Genomic DNA, 19,741 nt, shown 5'->3' with positions numbered 1-19,741 from the left:
AGGGTGTGTTCTGATTTCTGGTCCAGATTTTGATCAGTACAATATGAGCTAATCTTGTGTGTGCTTTCCTGCCTTTGGAATGTTCAACTTTATTTAGAACTGTTTTTATTCCCCCATGGATACTCAGAGAGGATATTAGTGTTTCTGCAGATACTTAAGAGTACCACAGTTGATCAGCAGGCGTATGTACTTAAAAGAAAAGCAGTAAAACATAACTGTGTTTACTTATAACCATTTATGAAGTACATCCTTATAATTTTTCACATACTACTTAATTTAATGTTCATGGATTAATATACCTCCAGTGTTTGCCCTTCGTTTTTTAATTTTTATATGAAGCGGGTGCGTTCAAGACAAAGGTCAATATTTCAAGGGAAGAACATTTAGATTGCACACAGGTCACATATAATATGTTTACGCTGTTGTTTCAGTTGCTATTTTGATCTTCATCTGTTACATATATAGACAAATGTATGTGTGACATATATATGTATGTAGGCAAATGTATACACGGCATATAATATCCCTTTTTTTTTTTTCTTCTGCTTTTGTCTAGTTAATTGAGAAAAACTAGATGAAATGGTGCAAGAACACTTTGCACTTTTGTACTGCTAGGCACAAAGCAAAAAGTAGGGTGTTGTGTTTCATTTGACGCGGACATTTGGGTCCATTTTTATTGCATTGTGTTGTGATGTTGCAGTAGATTTTTACTGCCACAGTGAAAGTAGGTATTTTCTCACTGGTGTAGAGTGTGATAAGGTAATAATTAAGAGTCATAACATTCCTAGTTGGTGTAACAAAATCCGAACAGCAGAACTTCGTGTTCTCTGGATTAGAAACCTTAGAAATGTGTTAGAGAGCAATCCTGAAAAGCATTTGCAACAGGAGGCTTCTGGTTTACTCTGGTAATACTTCTCATTAACTGTTGCCTAAAACATTATTTCAGGTGTGGATGTATTCCTTTTGTATGGGCGATTATGATGTGATTTACCTAGCGCTCGAGTTATTTGAGTGTTGCTTATAAAGACGAGACAGAATCAGCTGTTAGGACTTCAAGGAAGCACCAAATTTTTTGTGATATTCATTTGATCCTTTTAATTGTAGTTCACAGAAAGTCTGCTAAAGCATTGAGTCAAAGGAGTAGTTATAACTGTAAGCATCCCATGTGATATTAAAACAATGTTATTTGATTGAGCATTCTGAGTTAAGTTTTCCTGGGCAGGTGGGTAGGTTCACAAGTGGAATCATCTGGTGTTTTCAGTGCCAGTATGTTAGTTCATGTGCTGTCTTGTTTTCCTGCAATTTGAATTAGACCGTGTCATAATTTTGCTTTGGAGGTTAACAAGCGAGAAGAGCCCATGGAAAAAGCATTTAGATTTTTCCGGGTGGTGCCTCAGAACCTTACTGACTTACTGTTGTGCTAGCTGTTGTAGGAGTTACCAAATTAGTACGCGTGCTGTCCTGTTGTGTTGAGATACAAGTTATAACTGCTTATCAAATCAGATGGTGTTTATGGAAACTCGGAATTTCTGGAGGCCATCTTTCTTCTTGGAAACACACTGGCAGGTCAGACACCTGAGCTCCTTTGTACAGCAGGACATTGCCAAAGTCTGATTCTAGTGTCAGAAGTTTCTGTACTGTTAAGAGAACTTTGCAGGATGCAGTGTGCTTGCTTTGCATCTGAAGGCAAAGCAAATCACAGAGAAGACTAGGAATTAAACAACTGGAACTGCATTCATGTTAACACCCTGAGGTGGCAATACAGAAGGTATCAAAATGTTTCAGCTCTGGGAAGTGTTCTTGTGTTTAAATGGACTTTGACCATCAATGAAATACTTCTTATAAATAAAAGTGCAATGCTTTGTAATTTAGACTGTGTTTTGGAAACCCCATTCTCTTCTGTTGCAGCCCCCTGAAGACTTGGGTGAACAACAGAACAAGAGTTTTGAGGATTTCACGTTAAACTGAAAAAAATAAAGGAGAAGTTAATAATTGGTTTTTAAAGAAACACTGTGCAAAAACACCTGTATAAGTATCTGATCTTTCTGTGGCTCACTCTGTGTCTGTAGCCCCGGTGAGCATTTCTGCTGTGTTTGTCTAAGCGTGAGAACAGGTGACTGAAAGCATTTCATTCTTTCAAGCTCTACAGAGCCAAAAGTTTCAAATTTGTCAATGATGCTGAATGTATGCATAGTGATAGTTTTTTATGTAAACTTATAACAGCATGTTCCCTTCCACTGCCCCAAAATTTACATCACAAAGTTAACCCTACCTAAGAAAAGGGGTAATGAATAATGTAACATTTAAGAATAACCTCTAGCATACATATAATTTTTGGAATGGATTTTTAATTTGATTAAAAAATAACTCAACCCAGGCAATTTATTTTGAGTTTGTGGTTGTGGGACAATAAGATGCAGGGAGTTGTCATCTATGTTTAGTATCAAATAGTCTTATTATTTGTCCAAAGAGGCTTGCCTCACTTCAGTGTTGAGAAATGTGTAACACCGTATGTTCATCAGTGTATATATTGTGTTGCCTGCCTAGTTCTTGTAGCTCCATTCTGCTCTCTATAGAGACTTGTTAATTTGCAGGTGTATATGCTAAATATGTTTTAAGGCAAATGACTTTTTGTAGCATGAGGCTAAGAATACTCAGTGTGCTTACATGACCATCCTTTGTTTTGTGAGAACACAAGAGGAAGATAACATTTGTCTCAATTTAAATATACTGTATTATTTTTGCTGTAATATATAATGTAGGCAATCACTGGACTCCTACCTTAAAATTCCTTTTATCTGACGGCTTTTGACACTGATTATCTAAATGTATAAACTATATTCTGGCAGATTAAAATGGTTACCTTGTGTTCTGACTGCTGTTTCAAAATATTTCTTATTTCTGATAAGTTTCCATACCTATAACACACTGGCAAAATGCAAAGTGGTATGGCAGATACTTAGCTATTTTATCTTCCTACAAATAAGGCACTGGCTAGCTTGAGTGCTGGACCCCACGAAGCCTTGTGCTCTTAGCACTTCCTTATGGAAATAAAAAATGTTTTTTGTTGCAAATTAATTGGAAAAGTTAATCCTTGTTTGAAAGACAGTAAAATTAATTTTGCCGTTTTGACCAGGCTGAGTTTTATCTGTGTCAGCTGGTCCATAAATCATATCCAACAATACTGTACCTATCCGGAATATTTTATATTACGTGAAGTAACAGACCGGAGAATCTTTTTTATTTTTCTGAAGAGCTTGGAAGAGAATCTGCTTCCTGGTGCTGGTGTAGGTTTGGCTAAATGCCAACATCAGTGTGCTGTTTGTTTTCTTTTTTTAAATCTGGTTCAAACTGATAAAACATCCTCTTCCTTTTGAATCTGACAAATGACTAAGAAAGAAATTAGTAACTTTGGCAAAACCTGGGGGAACAAATTCTTGATATTTCTGCAAATCAGATACTCTACTGATCAAAGAGGAAGATGATGTAGTTTTCTGTCACCACTGCCTGTGTGTCCCATTGAAGAGCTCTATATTCAGGACCTCAGCTCCAGAGAGCTTTAGATTCTTTAAAAGCTTCTAATGAGGGAAGATTCATTTTTAATCTTGTCTTTACATCATGTAAACAAAACGTGAACAGAGCTCTTTTTCTTATAAGATTCCTTTTTATCAATTTTCTGGTTGTGGTGGACCTGTTTCATGACTATTGGGTAGAGACATGCATTTGCAATGAATTGGATGCTCTCTGGAGCTGCAGTAATGCATCTTTGTTTTTTGAATTAGCTGCATTACAGAAGTGATTTTTGTGTGTGCGTGCCCATGAAATAATTTTAGTCATGGTGTTTTTAAAAGTAGTTCTTTGCCTCTATTTTTGTGAGTAAAATGAGAAGAGACAGAGCTAGCATTCTTCCAGTCTTCACCTGTTGCCTTCCCAAGAGAGTTTTCAGGAGAATGGACGTAGCTCTTCAGCACCGTCAAGAAAAGGATGAAAGTGCTACTTACGTGCAGCACCACATAAAAATTCATTACCTGGCAGCTTTCCCTTCCTATCAGTTAGTGGAACTGGTGGTGTGATCTTCATGTTTCCTACTTCAGACAGTATATGTCCTGATACATGAACCTCATTACTCTATTGACCATGTATATGTTTATTGTTTCCTTCCCAAATTGCATTTTAAGTGCATTAAAATATGTGGCCTGAATTAATTTTTTATTTCTGAGGACACTTCAAAAATTTTGAGCTGCACTGTAGCCGATTAACAGAATTCAAAAATGCTTCTGCAACAGCTTTTAGCAAGGACAGAGTTTCATGTTCTGAATCTCTGCTGCTTCTGAAAGGGTCCCATCAGCTCCCATATATCGTCAAAAGTTGTGATGTAGCCATCTGATCAGCATTTCAGAGCCAATCTAGCTGAATGCTCACTGCTTGGGAGGAACCCCCTGAAGCCAGATTACCTCCTATTCTGTCTCAAAACATGACTGTTTAGTTGGTACTCCTGTGAGAACACTCAGGAATGTGTCACCACAGAGAGAAGGTCCTGCTAGTGTCCACCCTCCTTTCAGTTAATTTAAGCCAATTGTGAAGCCGAGTCTTTAGTTAGCAGAAAAGACTGATTGTATACACAACTCAAAATGGTCTTTCTCCCCCACTGATTTCTTAGTCACCATTTGATTTGGAGTATTTATTTTTGTTTCTCCTGAAGGTCAATCATCCTGCACCACATTCAAATCAACCTGTCATTGCAGCACGTTGCTTATGCTTTTTCATGACGAACTCTTCAGAAGGAATGGTTACGTGGTAAAGGCCAACTTGGCCAAGTGGACTGACTTGGCCCTAGTACTGTAGTAGTCTGCAAACCTTGGTTCAACATACAGAGATACTGCCCAAGAGCTCAAGCTCAGTGCTTGCCTGGGTAGGTAGGTAGAGACCTGTTACTTACATTGTCAGGGGGGAAAAGGTGAGCAAAGGATGTCTTGCCTTTTGAATGGTAAGTGTTGTTTCGTATTTCATTTAAAGAGTAATAAATTTGAGAGGCTCTTCATACTCTGTGTTATCCCCATTCGCTTAAGGAAGCGAATTTATACTGGGCAGTTATTGCCTTGTGAAAAGTTGGAGAAGTTAGGTGAAGTTACTGGAACGTCTTTGGAATCAGAAATTGTGATGACAACCTGGCAGAGTGGGACTGTTCAACCTGAAATTTTGTGATGGGGTAATTTGGTAGAGCCTATCTAGGAAATGTGTGAAGTAGTTGGGTGAATACAATGCATCTGGTCTTCTGAGTACTAAGGAAGCTTGGAGCACACTATTGCTTTAGTTTAGGATTCATTGCAGCCGTGTGAATATTAAAAGACAGACTTAACAAAAGTTCTCTTGCAACCAAAATATTCAGTGTCATTAGTATATTAGAGAAAATGTAACCTTTTCTTATGCTGTATTTACATGCTTTTCTTCTACTTTTCTGAGCTAAATCAAAGTGGTCCAACCATTTCAGCTACAGATGTGCACATGAACAAAATCTTAAACCTTTTCTCAATGGGTGCTGCTGTTAGCTCTTGGCTTTGTGATAAAGCATGTTCATGAATGAGAGGAGAAAACGCAGCAGCAACTGTGGTCCAGGTGTGAGCTCTCAAAATGTCTTGGGCTACAATATACAGCGAACTGAACAGCTGTTCTCCAGCTCTGGGGAGAAAGATGGCAAACTCAACAGAAGCGTTTTCCATGGTGGCTCCTACCTGTATTGGTCTGTTATATAGCATATGAACTTTTAGTAGATCCTTCCAGTACGATTGTAAATGGTAGTTATTTTTGTTAACAAAGATACGTTTTGATCATCATTTTTAGTAGATTTATTTTCCAGATTTTGCCTTCTTGGCCTTTTCAGCTGTGATGCTTTGTTATGTTCTTGCCTTTTCTTAATGTGCTAGATTTGAGGAAATCGTAAGTAGCTTTTGAGTAGTGTATGAACTAAGCCTGAAAACTTTAACTTTATCTGACTACAGCTTTCCTAATTCCTTGAAAAACAAATTTATTTGATTCACTTTTGGATGAAGAAAATACATGTAAGATTTCTTTGGAATATTATTAACATACTAATGATTAATAGCAGTTACTGCTAGATGTAAAGATATTGTGTAGTACAGCTGAAATTTGAAAGGTTATTAACATAAGTTATGAAAAGATATGTATAAATTTCATCTCTTCTGATTACCTACAATGATGGTGTAAGCTGACCTTGCTGCTGTTCTTTCTTATGTTTCATACATGTTACTTTGAAATTAGTACCGCTGATCTTCAAAGTATCAATTGGAAAGTGTCTTGAAGTGCCACTTGTAAAAGAAAAAAATAAAGCATACTTTTTGTGTCTGATATGGTGATGCCCAATTTTAGTTGCAGAAGTCTATGGGACCAGACGGGATCCATCCTAGGGTGATGAGGGAGCTAGCAGAAGAGCTCGCCAAGCCGCTCTCCATCATCTTCCAACAGTCTTGGCTCACTGGGGAGGTCCCAAATGATTGGAAACTGGCAAATGTTACCCCAATCCACAAAAAGGGCTGCAAAGCTGACCCTGGCAACTACAGGCCTGTCAGCCTGACCTCGGTGCCTGGCAGGGTGATGGAGCAGATCATCCTGAATGCAATCACACAGCACCTCCAGGATGGACCAGGGATCAGACCCAGCCAGCATGGGTTTAGGAGGGGCAGGTCCTGTCTGACCAACCTGATTTCCTTTTATGATCAGGTGACCCACCTAGTGGATGAGGGGAAAGCTGTAGATGTGATCTATCTAGACTTCAGCAAAGCCTTTGACACTGTCTCCCATAATATACTCCTTCAAAAGCTGATAGCCCATGGCTTGGACAAGTGCACTCTCTGCTGGGTTAAGAACTGGCTGGAGGGCCGGGCCCAGAGAGTGCTGGTAAATGGGGCTGCATCTAGCTGGCGGCCAGTCACTAGTGGTGTCCCCCAGGGGTCAGTGTTGGGTCCAGTCCTGTTTAACATCTTTATTGATGATTTAGATGAGGGGATTGAGACCACCATCAGCAAATTTGCTGATGACACCAAGTTGGGGGGCAGTGTTGACCTGCTGGAAGGCAGGAGGGCTCTGCAAAGAGATCTGGATAGACTGGAAAAATGGGCTGATTCCAATGGGATGAAGTTCAACAAGGCCAAGTGCCGGGTCCTGCACTTTGGCCACAACAACCCCCTTCAGCGCTACAGGCTGGGCACAGAGTGGCTGGAGAGCAGCCAGACAGAAAGGGACCTGGGGGTACTGATTGACAGCAAGCTCAACATGAGCCAACAGTGTGCCCAGGTGGCCAAGAAGGCCAATGGTATCCTGGCCTGTATCAAAAATAGTGTGGTCAGCAGGACAAGGGAAGTGATCCTTCCCCTGTACTCTGCATTGGTGAGGCCACACCTGGAGTATTGTGTTCAGTTCTGGGCCCCTCAGTTCAGGAGAGATATTGAGGTGCTGGAGCGGGTCCAGAGAAGAGCAACAAGACTGGTGAAGGGACTTGAGCACATGACCTATGGTGAGAGGCTGAGGGAGCTGGGGTTGTTCAGCCTGGAGAAGAGGAGGCTTAGAGGTGACCTCATCACTCTCTATAACTACCTGAAGGGAAGTTATAGTCAGGTGGGAACTGGTCTCTTCTCCCAGGCAGTTAGCAATAGGACAAGGGGACATGGGCTTAAACTCTGCCAGGGGAAGTTTAGGCTGGATATTAGGAAGAAGTTCTTTACGGAAAGAGTGATCAGGCATTGGAATGGCCTGCCTAGGGAGGTGGTGGACTCACCGTCCCTGGAGGTTTTTAAACTGAGATTGGACATGGCTCTTAGTGCCATGATCTAGTAAATGGGCTGAAGTTGGACCAAGGGTTGGACTTGATGATCTCTGAGGTCTTTTCCAACCTAGCCAATTCTGTGATTCTGTGATTCTGTGATTCTGTGAAAGTGCAAGCTAAATTATAACTCTAGCTTTGCATTAGTTTGCATGCTCCAAGGCTTCCCCACTGAGAGCCCTCTCCGAAACTGCTTGGCCATCTGACCACTGAACAGAACGCTTGGCAAGGGAAGGTTTTTCCCTGATTGTGCACAGCCGGCTGTAATGCCCTGACAGCGATATGGGGTTTAAATGTTGAATCAATGCATAGTAACTGAAAGCTACTTACGCAGTTAAGAGGAAGCTGATGACATATAGGAGTTTTGAAAAAGCTGTAGAAAAGGAGGAATGTCAGTTAGCTTATCCCTACTGCAGGTAACAACTCAATTAAAACAAGGCCAGTCTTAGTTTTGAGCTAAGGTTGTTTTAATCCTTGCTGAACCCAGATCAGAGCTTTCTGGGCAGTATCAAGCAAAGGTAACCAGCAACATAAAAGACTGACTTCTTTATAATTCTTTTTTTTTTTTTTTTTCAGTGAGAATACATACATTCTTATTCTGATAGCTCTGATTTAGTGTGTTTTGTGAAATAGTTGTTTCGTTCTTCTATGGCAAATAACATGCTTGTCTCTGTAATTATCAGTTGTACTTATCTGTATGGTATAGTGTGATATAGAGTCTACATTTTGAATACTCTTAAGTTTTCGATGTAGATGAAATGTTATTCTGCCAGTTTTTAGAGTAACTTCTTAAAAATGTGTCAACAATTGTAAATTTTCCTCAATATATCTGAATTTATTTTCCTCTTCTATTTTTTTTTTCCCTAGGCAAAACCAAAGCTCATAGAACCAATAGACTATGAGAATGTCATCGTTCAGAGGAAAACACAGATTTTGAATGATGCTTTACGTGAGATGCTACTGTTCCCTTATGATGACTTTCAGGTAATTTAATCCTTGCTTCCCCCCCCTTTTTTTTTTTTTAAGATAGATTTTTAGCAGTAGTAGTCATGAGATGATAACTTACAACTTCTTTGTTTCTTAACTCTTTTTAGCTACAAAAAAAAAAAAAATCTCTCAACTCTTTGCCATGAGGAAAATTTATGTAATGATAGGAAGGAAATTTATGTAATGATAGCAGTGTTCAAGTACTAGACGACTCAGGAGCATGCCCTACGCCAGGTGTTGGCTTTGGGACTGAAGAGCATGAGTAGGCTACACCACCCAGATCACCTTCTACAGTGTGGCTCTTCAGTGTTGCAGGTCAAGAGGAATCAAGGATGCTTCTGCCAAGTGTACTCTGATCTAATCGACTAGTTCACTTAGTGGGGTCTTACTGGTGAACAGCTCTGAATTATCAACGGGGAAGAAACAAACCTATCAAGAATATCCTCAGGCATTTTGTTTGAGAGTCTGGGAGATGTCTGAAGTGCTTCACTACTGTTTAAAGTGGCCCTTTCTGCACTTCTTAACCTATACGAATAAAGCTAGTCCATAAGGCTCATTCTGACCTTTTAAAAAGAATGACTGAATTTTGCTGACAAACTGTAATGCCTTTTGTCATCCTTTGTTTGGATTCTATGGTCAGACTTTCATCAAGGCAATTATTAATGTGTGTGTTACATCAGAGGATTTCCTTCAGGTTGTCACAATTTTGGAATATAGTCAGATTTCCTGTTTCTTTATCCCTCAGCAGTGTAATATCTGAACACATTTTCTGGGCCTTCCCTATATAGTCTTTGGCAGATTCTCATTTTATACTTGATTTATACATGGACTGGTTTGTACTATCAAACTGTATTATTATGCTGTCAGACTTTTATTTCCTTCTAAGATTTGCTGGCACTAACTTACCCCAAATATTTTTATTGTACACATGACTCTCCAATACTACTTTGATCTGTCATCTTGTTTTCAACACCACCATGTGTTTAAGTCTGTCATTCAATGTATTAAGAAAATATTAGCAAGTCAGAGAACAGAAATCCTTATGTACTTATTGATTTTTTGCAAGTTAAAGGGTTTAACCCAGTGCAGTTTTCCATAATAGTATTTACAGTTCTGAAACCACTAGTCTTAATATGGTTGCCAATATAATTTGAATTATTTAAATAATGGCATATTTTCTATTTCGCATACTTTTTTAAAAAAAAATTCCTTTTTCTTGTTGCTGTTACTACAATGTGTGGGCAGCTTTCAGATAAGCCTTGGCTCAAATGTTTGATACTGCCCTTGTCCCCTGCAAGATGAATTTTTAAAAGTGAGGTATTTAGAACTACCTATATACACACTTAGAACAGTTTATAGGTGGAAACTCCTTCCATTGTCTAAAAACCTGTTCAAGCCATTTCCTCTTAGAGCATTCAGTTTTTATTTTTACAAAGTTTTTCTTTGTGCTTAGATTAAATTGATTATGATCTAAAAAACACTTGCCTAAAAAGGAAGCCAAGCCCCGTTAATTTATAAAGACATTAAGAGTAAGGCTATTTTGTTACCAGCATGGCTGTAAAACTAACACTTAAAATGGCACTGAAAATACTAACTTTAGTCACTTGATATCACTTTTTGGTAGGTTATAGAGGCAGCTACACAGTTTCAAAGATACAGATTGATGCCACTTGAGTTTGTGCTATAGTTGAAATTACTTTGGGAGGCACTGGAGACACATGTTTGTGCTTAATTTTGATAGCTTTTTTTCCAGGTAATGTAGTTAGATAACTGAAATGTAATTTAATAGGTGTGAGAAGTTAGATATTAAAGGAGAACTAATATGAATTGTCAGCCCATATCAGAAAAGAATGCTTGCACAGCAACTGGCTTCTTTGGACTGCGTATAGCTCGCTTTTCTGTCTGTCTGTCTGTCTTTGAAAGTGATTTGCCTGGTAAGTCAGCTTTTCCTGTTCAGCTGTGACTGTTCTCCAAACATGCTGTTGGAAGTAGCTCTAAGCTCAAACCACTACCAAAGTAATATTTGAGCAAGGGTGGAGCAGAAAATACTCCGGGTTGCAAAAACTCATAAAGATTGAAGGATTTTTCTCCAGCTAGCTGACCTTAGTTACATGACCCTTTCCAGATTTCCCCTTAACTGCATTTACCATCATCCTAGACTTGGTTAGCTGAGGTTATGAATCCTGTTTTCTGTCCTTTTATGTATGTGTTTGGTAGCAGCTAATTTGCCTTTCAGAAAAGCATTATTTTTGTCCTGCTTCATGTGGATTTTCCAGTCCACATTAGTAGGCTTGTAATTTCTTTCTTTGGAGTTTCTACATCTTCCTTGATGCTATTATATCCAAATAATAGCAAGCTTTGCTTTTCTGTAGTTTCCAGAAGAGATCTTAATCAGCAACTTTCTCTATATATATTGGATCATATTTTAAATTACTATTTCAAGACTGTTTCATTCACTTTTCACAAACTCACATTCTAATTTTTCTCCACTGAATTCGCTAATCGGGTTGTTCCATAACTTGTTTGCATCAAATTTATAGGGACAGTCATGTGTTTGCAGATCCTTTTTGTTGTTAACATCATAGTTGGATTTCATTCTAGTAACTGGGCTGTCTGAACTTTCAGTACCTTTGTGCTTTGTACTCTGTTCATTTCTAGCTGATTTTTTGTTGTTGTTTTATTTTTATTATGGCCCCCATAAAGTGTGTTTGTTTAATTACGATGATAGAACCACCCTCCTGGCACCCATTGGAACATCTGTTATTTTCTTGCTACTCTCCATTACAGTGCTGTCAGTCATTCAAGGCTATACCTCTTCTAGCCTCTTGCTGAGAAGAAAGTCTTCTCTTTCATAACCTTTAATGACTATATCCATTGGGTACTCTTGTATCCAATTCTGTGCATCTTCATGGCTTATTATAAGAATTCCAAGCCACCTGAATTTCAATAATTTACTCAATAGTGAGATGGCTTCATAACTAAATAGCATTAGTTTAAAAGAGACCACTTTTGTGGATGTCATTCAAATCATATGCTCTATGAATGTGAAATTGGTGGTTTACTTTAGTTGCACAATAGGTAAATTATTGAAAGAAACCTTAACCAAAAACTTTACTAATGATTACTTTACAATAAGACACTTTGTATATCAATGCTTTTGTTCCATGATACCTAACTTCTGACTACTACCTCCACTCTTAGAGGAAATATTTATCCCAATACAGGATAAGTTTACTTGCAGCAAATAGAATGTGGGCACATTGCTACGCAAATTAAATATGCCATTACGAAGTTATCCCACTGTTATTTTGAAGGCATTTTTGTGCTTAGTTTAGACATTGTTTCACCTTTGTTATTTTTTTTGAACCATACAGATTAGCACACTTTCACGTAAAGCTCTTGGCTTTTAGTTAATGCAAGTTAAGTACATCTGAAAACAGATATTATGGCAACTTTGCAGAAATAAAAGTAAATGCAGGTGCTTTTAGGAATTTGCCCTGAATCAAAACATATTGATCCTTGCATTTCCCAACTCTCTGATGAACTACTGCAGCTGATCGGTGAGCTGAGAAAGAGGCAGCATGCATTAAAACTGTTACTAATATGGGCAAAATCAACAAATCAAATTCTCCTATTTGTCACTGGTCTTGCTACAGTACTAAGATAATCAGCTTTTATGTGTGGAAGGCTAGAAAAAACCCTTACTATCATATATATATAATTGAGTGGCAGGAAAAAGCAGCAGACCTTCCAGAAGTACGTACTGCTGGTTCAGTTTTACTGGATTTCACCATAATGGTTGGACTTGATTCATGAGATCATGGTTTTCCCATGAAAAGTGAATGGAAAGTGCCCTGGTCTCAGGGGCTTTTAAAAATAATATATATATATATATATTTTTAAAGTGTATTCTACCTGTATGCTTATAGAAAATATATTACATTACATGGAATATGTTTTTCTATATAAACTATAAATAATTTCCTATCCAATATCAAACTGTTTCAGGCTGAGAGGATGATCTAGACATTCTGCTTATAGCTCTTATAAGGTAGCTTAATGCTTTTAATAATCTTTCTTCACATAGCTTGTGAAAACAGATACTTAAAACTCAGTATGGTTTCAAATAAGGAATATATTTCTAGAATACATAAAACTTCATTCTTGAATTCTATTAGTATATGAATGGGTATCTTCTTGCAGTTTTTTTTCAGACTTTATATTTCAAGATTTGTTGGTTCCATTAAATATTTTTGGTTTTGTGGTTTTTGCTTTTAATACCTCTCCCACCCAAGCAGTTAGTGGTTAATGACTTGACCATGAGTATGGGATTATTTTTTTTCCTTTAAATCTTCACTGTGCTTGGATACTGTAACTTCAAATACACTCCCCAGATAATGGGGTGAGGCTTTGGTAATGACAGAAATAGTCATCTTGTGGATCAAACTTTCAACAGAGATAAGTCAAGGTGATGTACTCTACATAGCCTTTCTTTTTGATTGTTAATATGTGGAGTTTTTTTCTTTTCACATTTTTCTCTGATCCCTCCTGGTGCTGCAGTATGTGGAGTACAGCTCACAGATGAGGGACCACCACCCCCTTCCAGGTCCAGACTGTGCAAACTGCTTTATCCATCTCAGACGACCTAAGCTGTGAGATTCTTTTCCACATGGTGCAGAATAATTTCTCCTGCCATGCAGTTATTTTCACTTGTGGTCTGGAAGATTTTGTAAAGTTTTTGTCTTTTACACTTAAAAATTTCACATACCCTAAGGCTTACTTTAGGATTGGTGTGAGAAGCAGAATTTCATGGTCACAGAGAGATTTCTTCTCTCTGGCAGCCTTTCTATTCCTCACTGAACTCAGGCATAGGATAAGAATAAGTTCTGACTTGAGACACAGCCTTTGGTAGGCTGAAATGTGTATTTCAGTGATCCATGCCCTTCTTGCTAAACCTTCAGTTCAAGTGTGCAAGTCTCATTTTTTTGCCAGCTGAGATCTGCAGTTGAAATACTCTTTTTATGTTGATGTGGGTTTGTTACTTTTCTTGAGTAATATTTTTTGTATGCAGTAATAACACTACCCTAATGTCTGTCTTCAGAATATCGGAGTTAGGTTGTCGTCATGGTGGAATTACTTTTACTAGTATTTTCTTGCCCATGTTAATGAAATACAGGAAAACACTTTTCTATGGCATCTATTTCTTACTGATTCTAATCTTACCCTTGCTGTGAAAGAAGGAACACATTGCTAATCGTTGAAAGCAGATTCTCATTAATTGGCTGTTCCGAAACAGTGTATTCACAGAATGTTTTCTGCTGAGCTTCTGTCTTAGTCATAGTTACATAACTGAGCGTTGCCATAATGTGTCATCTTCCCTTTCATTGCAAGTTTCTTGAATTGTTTTTGTTGTTTTTCAGACAGCATTATTGAAACGGCAGAGTCGATACGTCCATTCAACAGTTCCTGAAAATGCAGAGAAGGAAGCTCAAAGCTTGTTTGTAACTGAGGTAATAACTGGAATTGCATGTGGCAATTTTGTGTGTAACAGCAATATTATATTTTAATTGTTTTTCTTCTGCTTCATTTACCATTTAAAAACCAGGAAATAAAGCCCTGAAAAAAAAATATTACATATTTATTGCCGTTTACTTGTCAATGATTTCAAGGGAAAACTTCCAGGAAAACCTAGTATCTTTTTTCATTGATGGCTGGAAAAGAAGGATTACAGGAAAACTGAATGGTTTTGTTTGTGTAATTGGCTTTTGCAGCTGTTTTTCCCCCACCTTCTTTATGCTTTTGGCTTTCTCAGATGAACATGTGATTTCAGTACATAATATGGGGACCAATAGTAAATCTAAATGAATCACTGTGACCTTTTTTTACCCTGATAGTGTTTCACATCAGTCATTCTTAGTGTGTTCATAATAATATTTTGCAGTTTACTGGAACAGACGTATTCATAACTCTCACACTTGTAGAGACCAAAATTCATTATAAGTGCTCAGTTTGCATGCTATATGTAGAAGAAAACATCCTCAAAATGGAAGTTTGTTATAATTGCTTGCTTATGTTGCCATTCCGTTGGTTCTGACTGTGATGTTGTGTTTTATCTAGTGTCTTGTTGAAGTCCTATAGTAAAAAAAGGTTTAAGATTTTTGTCTCTCTTCATACTATCTACTGGTTTTCTACTGATATTTATAATCTGAAACAAACAAATGTCTCTTGTAATTCCAAGCTAACTGATGGAGCTCCAAATAGCTGAATCTACCTCAAACCTCTAAGTGATTTACCCACAGTGACACATACCCCTAATATCTAATCTAAACACTTCTAAGATAAATTTTAAGAAGGTAGAAAAGGAGGGAGGCATGTTATATGTAATTCATGAAGTTTAATGGGTTTCTGCAGAAATAATTGCTTTGCAAGTATTAAATTCTATTTTGAAATGTAAAGAAAATAGTTTTGAATTATTAGATGCTGCGCTTGTATACATGCAAGTCTATTTGTGGAACACATAAAACTTTGTACCCTATCGTTTCTGGCAACAGATTTTGTCAGTTTTATGTTACTTTGGCCAGAGCCAAGATAGATCGGTACTTTCATGTTGTAGCAATATGGGTGGAGTAAAATGCTATTTCCTGTGATCTAGACCAGAATGTAGTGACATAATTGCTTTTCAACAGCTGCAAGCATGCAGTTTATATTTAAATATTAATTTAATTGCACTACAAGTATAAATTTAAGGAAAATATGTTTTTAATTTCTCTGTATCAGTATGTGCAAAATTGAATATTTTATTTTAATAATTTATCAGTTCTAATGCTGAGTTTTCTAAAGATTTTCAGCTCCAGCGAAATGCTGCTTTAACTTTTCAGACAACTGAAGATGGTTTATCTAGATGTTGAGTGTATACACCATTTTCTGGCTTTATGAAATACGTGTCTACAAGATGATAGTGTCCTGTTAAAACATATCACTTGTTGCAAAAAGCTGTATTGCAAAAGAAAGGAAGTGTACAGAATTTTCAGAGATCAACATGTAACCATAGTAGTTTATAAACAGCCATATCTTAAGAGGTTTTTATGTGTGTGTGTGTTTAGGAAATGCTGTTAATCCTCTTCCAATTAATACTGATATTTGGGTTTCATTTAAACAGTGCATCAAAACCTACAATTCAGACTGGCATGTTGTTAACTATAGATATGAAGATTACTCAGGAGAGTTTCGACAGCTTCCAAAGTAAGTGTGTTATATAGTGTTATAATAAAGATTTTGAATATGTGAAGGAACTTTATTTAATGTGTTTACTACAGAAATGTATTAATGTGTCTGATATGTATATTGAAATATGTTTTATCCATGTCTAATATTCAGAAGAGGTGATAAGGATTTGTTGGATGGAATTTATATTAATGAACTTGAAGGTGTAAAATCTTGTTAAACCGCTTTCTGGAAAGATAACACTGCCTTTTTAATAGGCAGGCCAAAACAAGAAGTTGTATCATTGACAATGTGAATGTAAGTACAATAACTAAAACAAGCCGATGTTTAGATGAAACTAAAATGGCGATATCCTGTTTTTGTAGCTTCAAAGGCAGCTTTTGGAACTGAGCTTAGGGAATAGAACTGAACTGAGATGGTTAGAGCAAGTGCTTGAGCTACTGTAGATTTTCACAGGATGATTCAAAGCAAAACCCTAATCTACATCTATTACAGACTTTCTAACCATCTGCTTGAGAAATCTCTTCCAATTTTTTCAAATTTTGTAGGAGAGTATAGAGATTAGATCCTTAACTTAAAATGCGGCTTTAAGAGTGACCAAATACTCTGAATCCCACAACTCTGGAAGATCTGTGTCTTCCCTACCTACTGTCCTTCATCTATCAGTTAAGAAATAACTTACTTTCCCTGTGAAAAGTTCTGATATATTCAAAGGTTTTGTTAAAGTCAGTGCCTGTTTTTCACTTGCCCTGAAAAGAAACCGTGTGAGTCAATAGGATTTTAAGTAAATGCGTTGTCCTAAAAGGAACAAATGGTCACAGGTTTGAATTCTTCCTCCTATGATATTAGAAGTGCAGTGAATGAGAAGACATTTGGTTCTCTTCAGTTACACATAAGGACAGTGACAGGCAGAAAAAAGACAGATTGTGGGCAAATGTGCAAATTACGAAAATTGCTGGCTTAGGAATGTATTTTGTGAAAAATACATGCTTTTGCTCAGCTATTCTTGTGCATTTTCCTCTTCAGTTAGGCACATAACATCTTTATTTTTGCAGCTATAAAATATGTAACTAATCACAAAATTTCTAGTATCTTAGAAGCTTTTTCTTTTCTAGTAAAGGGACAAAACCAGAGAAGCTTCCAGTTCATTTATATGAAGTGGATGAAGAAGCAGATAAAGATGAGGTGAGATGATAGTAATTCCTGGCTTTCTCTTGCTTTCGGTAAACAATGTTGGGTATGGAGAGGTTACGAGTTGGGTTAAGTGTTGATGTCAGTAAATGAAAGCAGAAATTAGCTTTAACAGCCTGATTTGAAAAAAAATCTAGTTATTTTACCCATCTCCTTTCAAATAGCCTTGTACTCCTGAGATCTGTCATGTGAATAGAACAAGTTTTGATACATGGTGAAACCAAAGTTTTAATACTTGGTGATGTATAATCCTTCGGCTTTCATAAACTCTGTCTTGTCCTACACTGTTTCTGTGTAGACAGGCGTATAGGAAGAAATATTCCATGCAGTTAAATCATGAAGTTGAGTAAAATCATAGGTGTTCCTGTTCTGACATGACACACACTTAAGTGTGCATGACAATATAGCATACAGTGTGAGTTCTAAGTAATTTGTCACAAACTGAAGTATAGGATAAGACCTGGAGATCCCTCTTAGAAACAGAAGTTAAAAAAAATGACTCAAAGATATTCCTTATTTGTCATTGGCTTTGGGAAATCAGAGCTATGTATAGCCTGAAGCAGCTTTCAAGTGTGTTTCAAATGTCAAAGACTTTTTTCAGTAACTGCTTCTGTTATTTGTGTGATTTACTTAATTTTTACCACGCCCTGTTTCATAAGACTGTTTAAATGCGGGTGTTTTCCTTTGAGTACTTGAACTCTTGCCTCAGAGAAAATCATTAAAATAAATTTTTTGGGGTGGTTTTTAACTTTGACAATCACTTTGTTTCTAAATTCGTTGTATTCAGAGCTGCTGCATATGAAGTAAAAGTAGTTCCTTACAAGTTTTTGTGGATTAAATGTGAAAAGTAGTCCGGGGAGTACATCTGAATAGGTAGAATCCTAGATTCTCAGCGTGCTGTTTCTCCAGTACTGCTATAAATCCACACTGTGATATTTGGACAATTAATTTCATGCATCTGTGTCCAAATCTTCCAATGTGTAAGATGGGAATAATTACCTTTTCCATTGTACTGAAATAACAAAGACTTGGCATTATTTACGATCATATTTTTTCTGATGACAAGTGTTTTGTAAAACTGTGAGTTAAACATGCAAAAAGCTACATGGAAATATAGTTGTCTGTGATTGTTACTAGGAAAAATACTGATGTTATAGTTAGTTAAACACTGAAAGACTATAGCTTGGCTATTATCAGGTGGTATGTTTTTTTACTAGGAAGTTTAAGCAAAGGCAACTTCCTATTTCCTTGTGCCTGGTTTCCTGTTAGAGCAGGCAGGGATGTCCCATATCATGCAGAGGTAGAGTCACTGGAGAAGGGCTCTGTGCCTCTTTGCTGAGGAACTTCAAATATAAACACAAGGAAAAAAACATTCTAGGAAGAAAAGGGAGCTTCATGGGAATAGGGTGGGGAGACTATAAATTCTTTCATCAAGGGAAGAAATAATGCCAGAGTTTTTTCTTTCAAACATCGACATCTTTGTATGCCAAAAAGCATATATGCAAATCTTAGATTAAAAGTAGTTTGGTCTTATTTTTGTTTTGCCTTTTTTTTTTTTTTTAAGAAAGCTGATTTGTTATGGAAATTATAGAAAACAAAAAGCTACAAGTGATTAAAAATGGACGGAAAACCACATAAAGATTAGTTTAATCTTGCACTGTTAAAAAGGAGAGAATTACCTTTCCAAAACTAATGTAGGCTATCAGGCCATCAGGTTGATGTTTGTAAATGGAATTTTTAAATCAGCCTGGGGTATGGGATCAAGATAAGGAATTGTTTTTGTTGAAACAGTTGCTGTTGAAGTAAACTGTGGGGCTGAGTTTGTGGGAAAGATATTACAAAAAGCGAAGCACAGTGTGCAGCAGTAATAATAAAAGTGAGGAAATTAACTTACCAGTGGGAAACAGGAAATGTGTTTTCAGTGTAAAAGTCGTGTGTTAATGACTGGGTTCTGGGTTCCTTTGTATTCACAGGTGATGGGCTGGAAAGATTCAGTAGCTTTTTGGCTCTAGGCAGGAATTCTACCTGACAGAAAGAAATCGTGTAACTAGAGAGGCCCAAATGACAGTCAGTTTTATTGTTAGAAAACAGCACACAGCTCAGAGTTGGGAAATTGCACCTCAGAGACCTGGAACTGGAAAAAGAGTCTTAAGAGATCTAAATCTTAATTTTTGTTAGCACAGATAATGAAGGAATTCTTGTCATGTCAGGTGATCCTACATATGGTTTGTGAAACTACAGAGAAGCATTTGTTGTTTGTTGCCAAGTTTTGATGATAACTCATCGTCTGCTCATCTTACACTTGTAAATGTTGTTTTAAACCATCCTTTCCTTGGGGATAACTCCCACCAGTGGAGGTGGAGAATCATAATGAGAAACCCAGTGTTTTAAGTTGTTGTCTCTGTAACTTGATTGTTGTACAAGAAAAATAGTTATCTGGCTAATAGAAAAGGGTGGGGGCTAATGACTCTAAAATATGAAACAAGTAGACTGTATTGCTTG

General features: G+C 37.2%; 1 protein-coding gene across 12 annotated transcripts in view; it reads left to right on the top strand.

Moving 5' to 3' along the window:
- Positions 1-19,741, top strand: part of DOCK9 (dedicator of cytokinesis 9) — a 125,091-nt gene that overhangs the window by 30,712 nt on the left and 74,638 nt on the right. For all 12 annotated transcript variants that reach the window (XM_065829721.2, XM_065829727.2, XM_065829726.2 and 9 more), the window contains exons 2-5: positions 8,705-8,821; positions 14,245-14,334; positions 15,984-16,066; positions 17,164-17,233. In XM_065829721.2, the coding sequence (XP_065685793.2) occupies positions 8,705-8,821; positions 14,245-14,334; positions 15,984-16,066; positions 17,164-17,233 (360 nt within the window). The remainder of the gene's footprint in view (positions 1-8,704; positions 8,822-14,244; positions 14,335-15,983; positions 16,067-17,163; positions 17,234-19,741) is intronic.

The sequence above is a fragment of the Patagioenas fasciata genome, chromosome 1 (genome assembly GCF_037038585.1).
Source record: "Patagioenas fasciata isolate bPatFas1 chromosome 1, bPatFas1.hap1, whole genome shotgun sequence".
Classification (NCBI taxonomy): domain Eukaryota; kingdom Metazoa; phylum Chordata; class Aves; order Columbiformes; family Columbidae; genus Patagioenas; species Patagioenas fasciata.
Note: the sequence above shows the minus strand (reverse complement) of the source record. Positions and strands in the feature narration are given on the sequence as shown.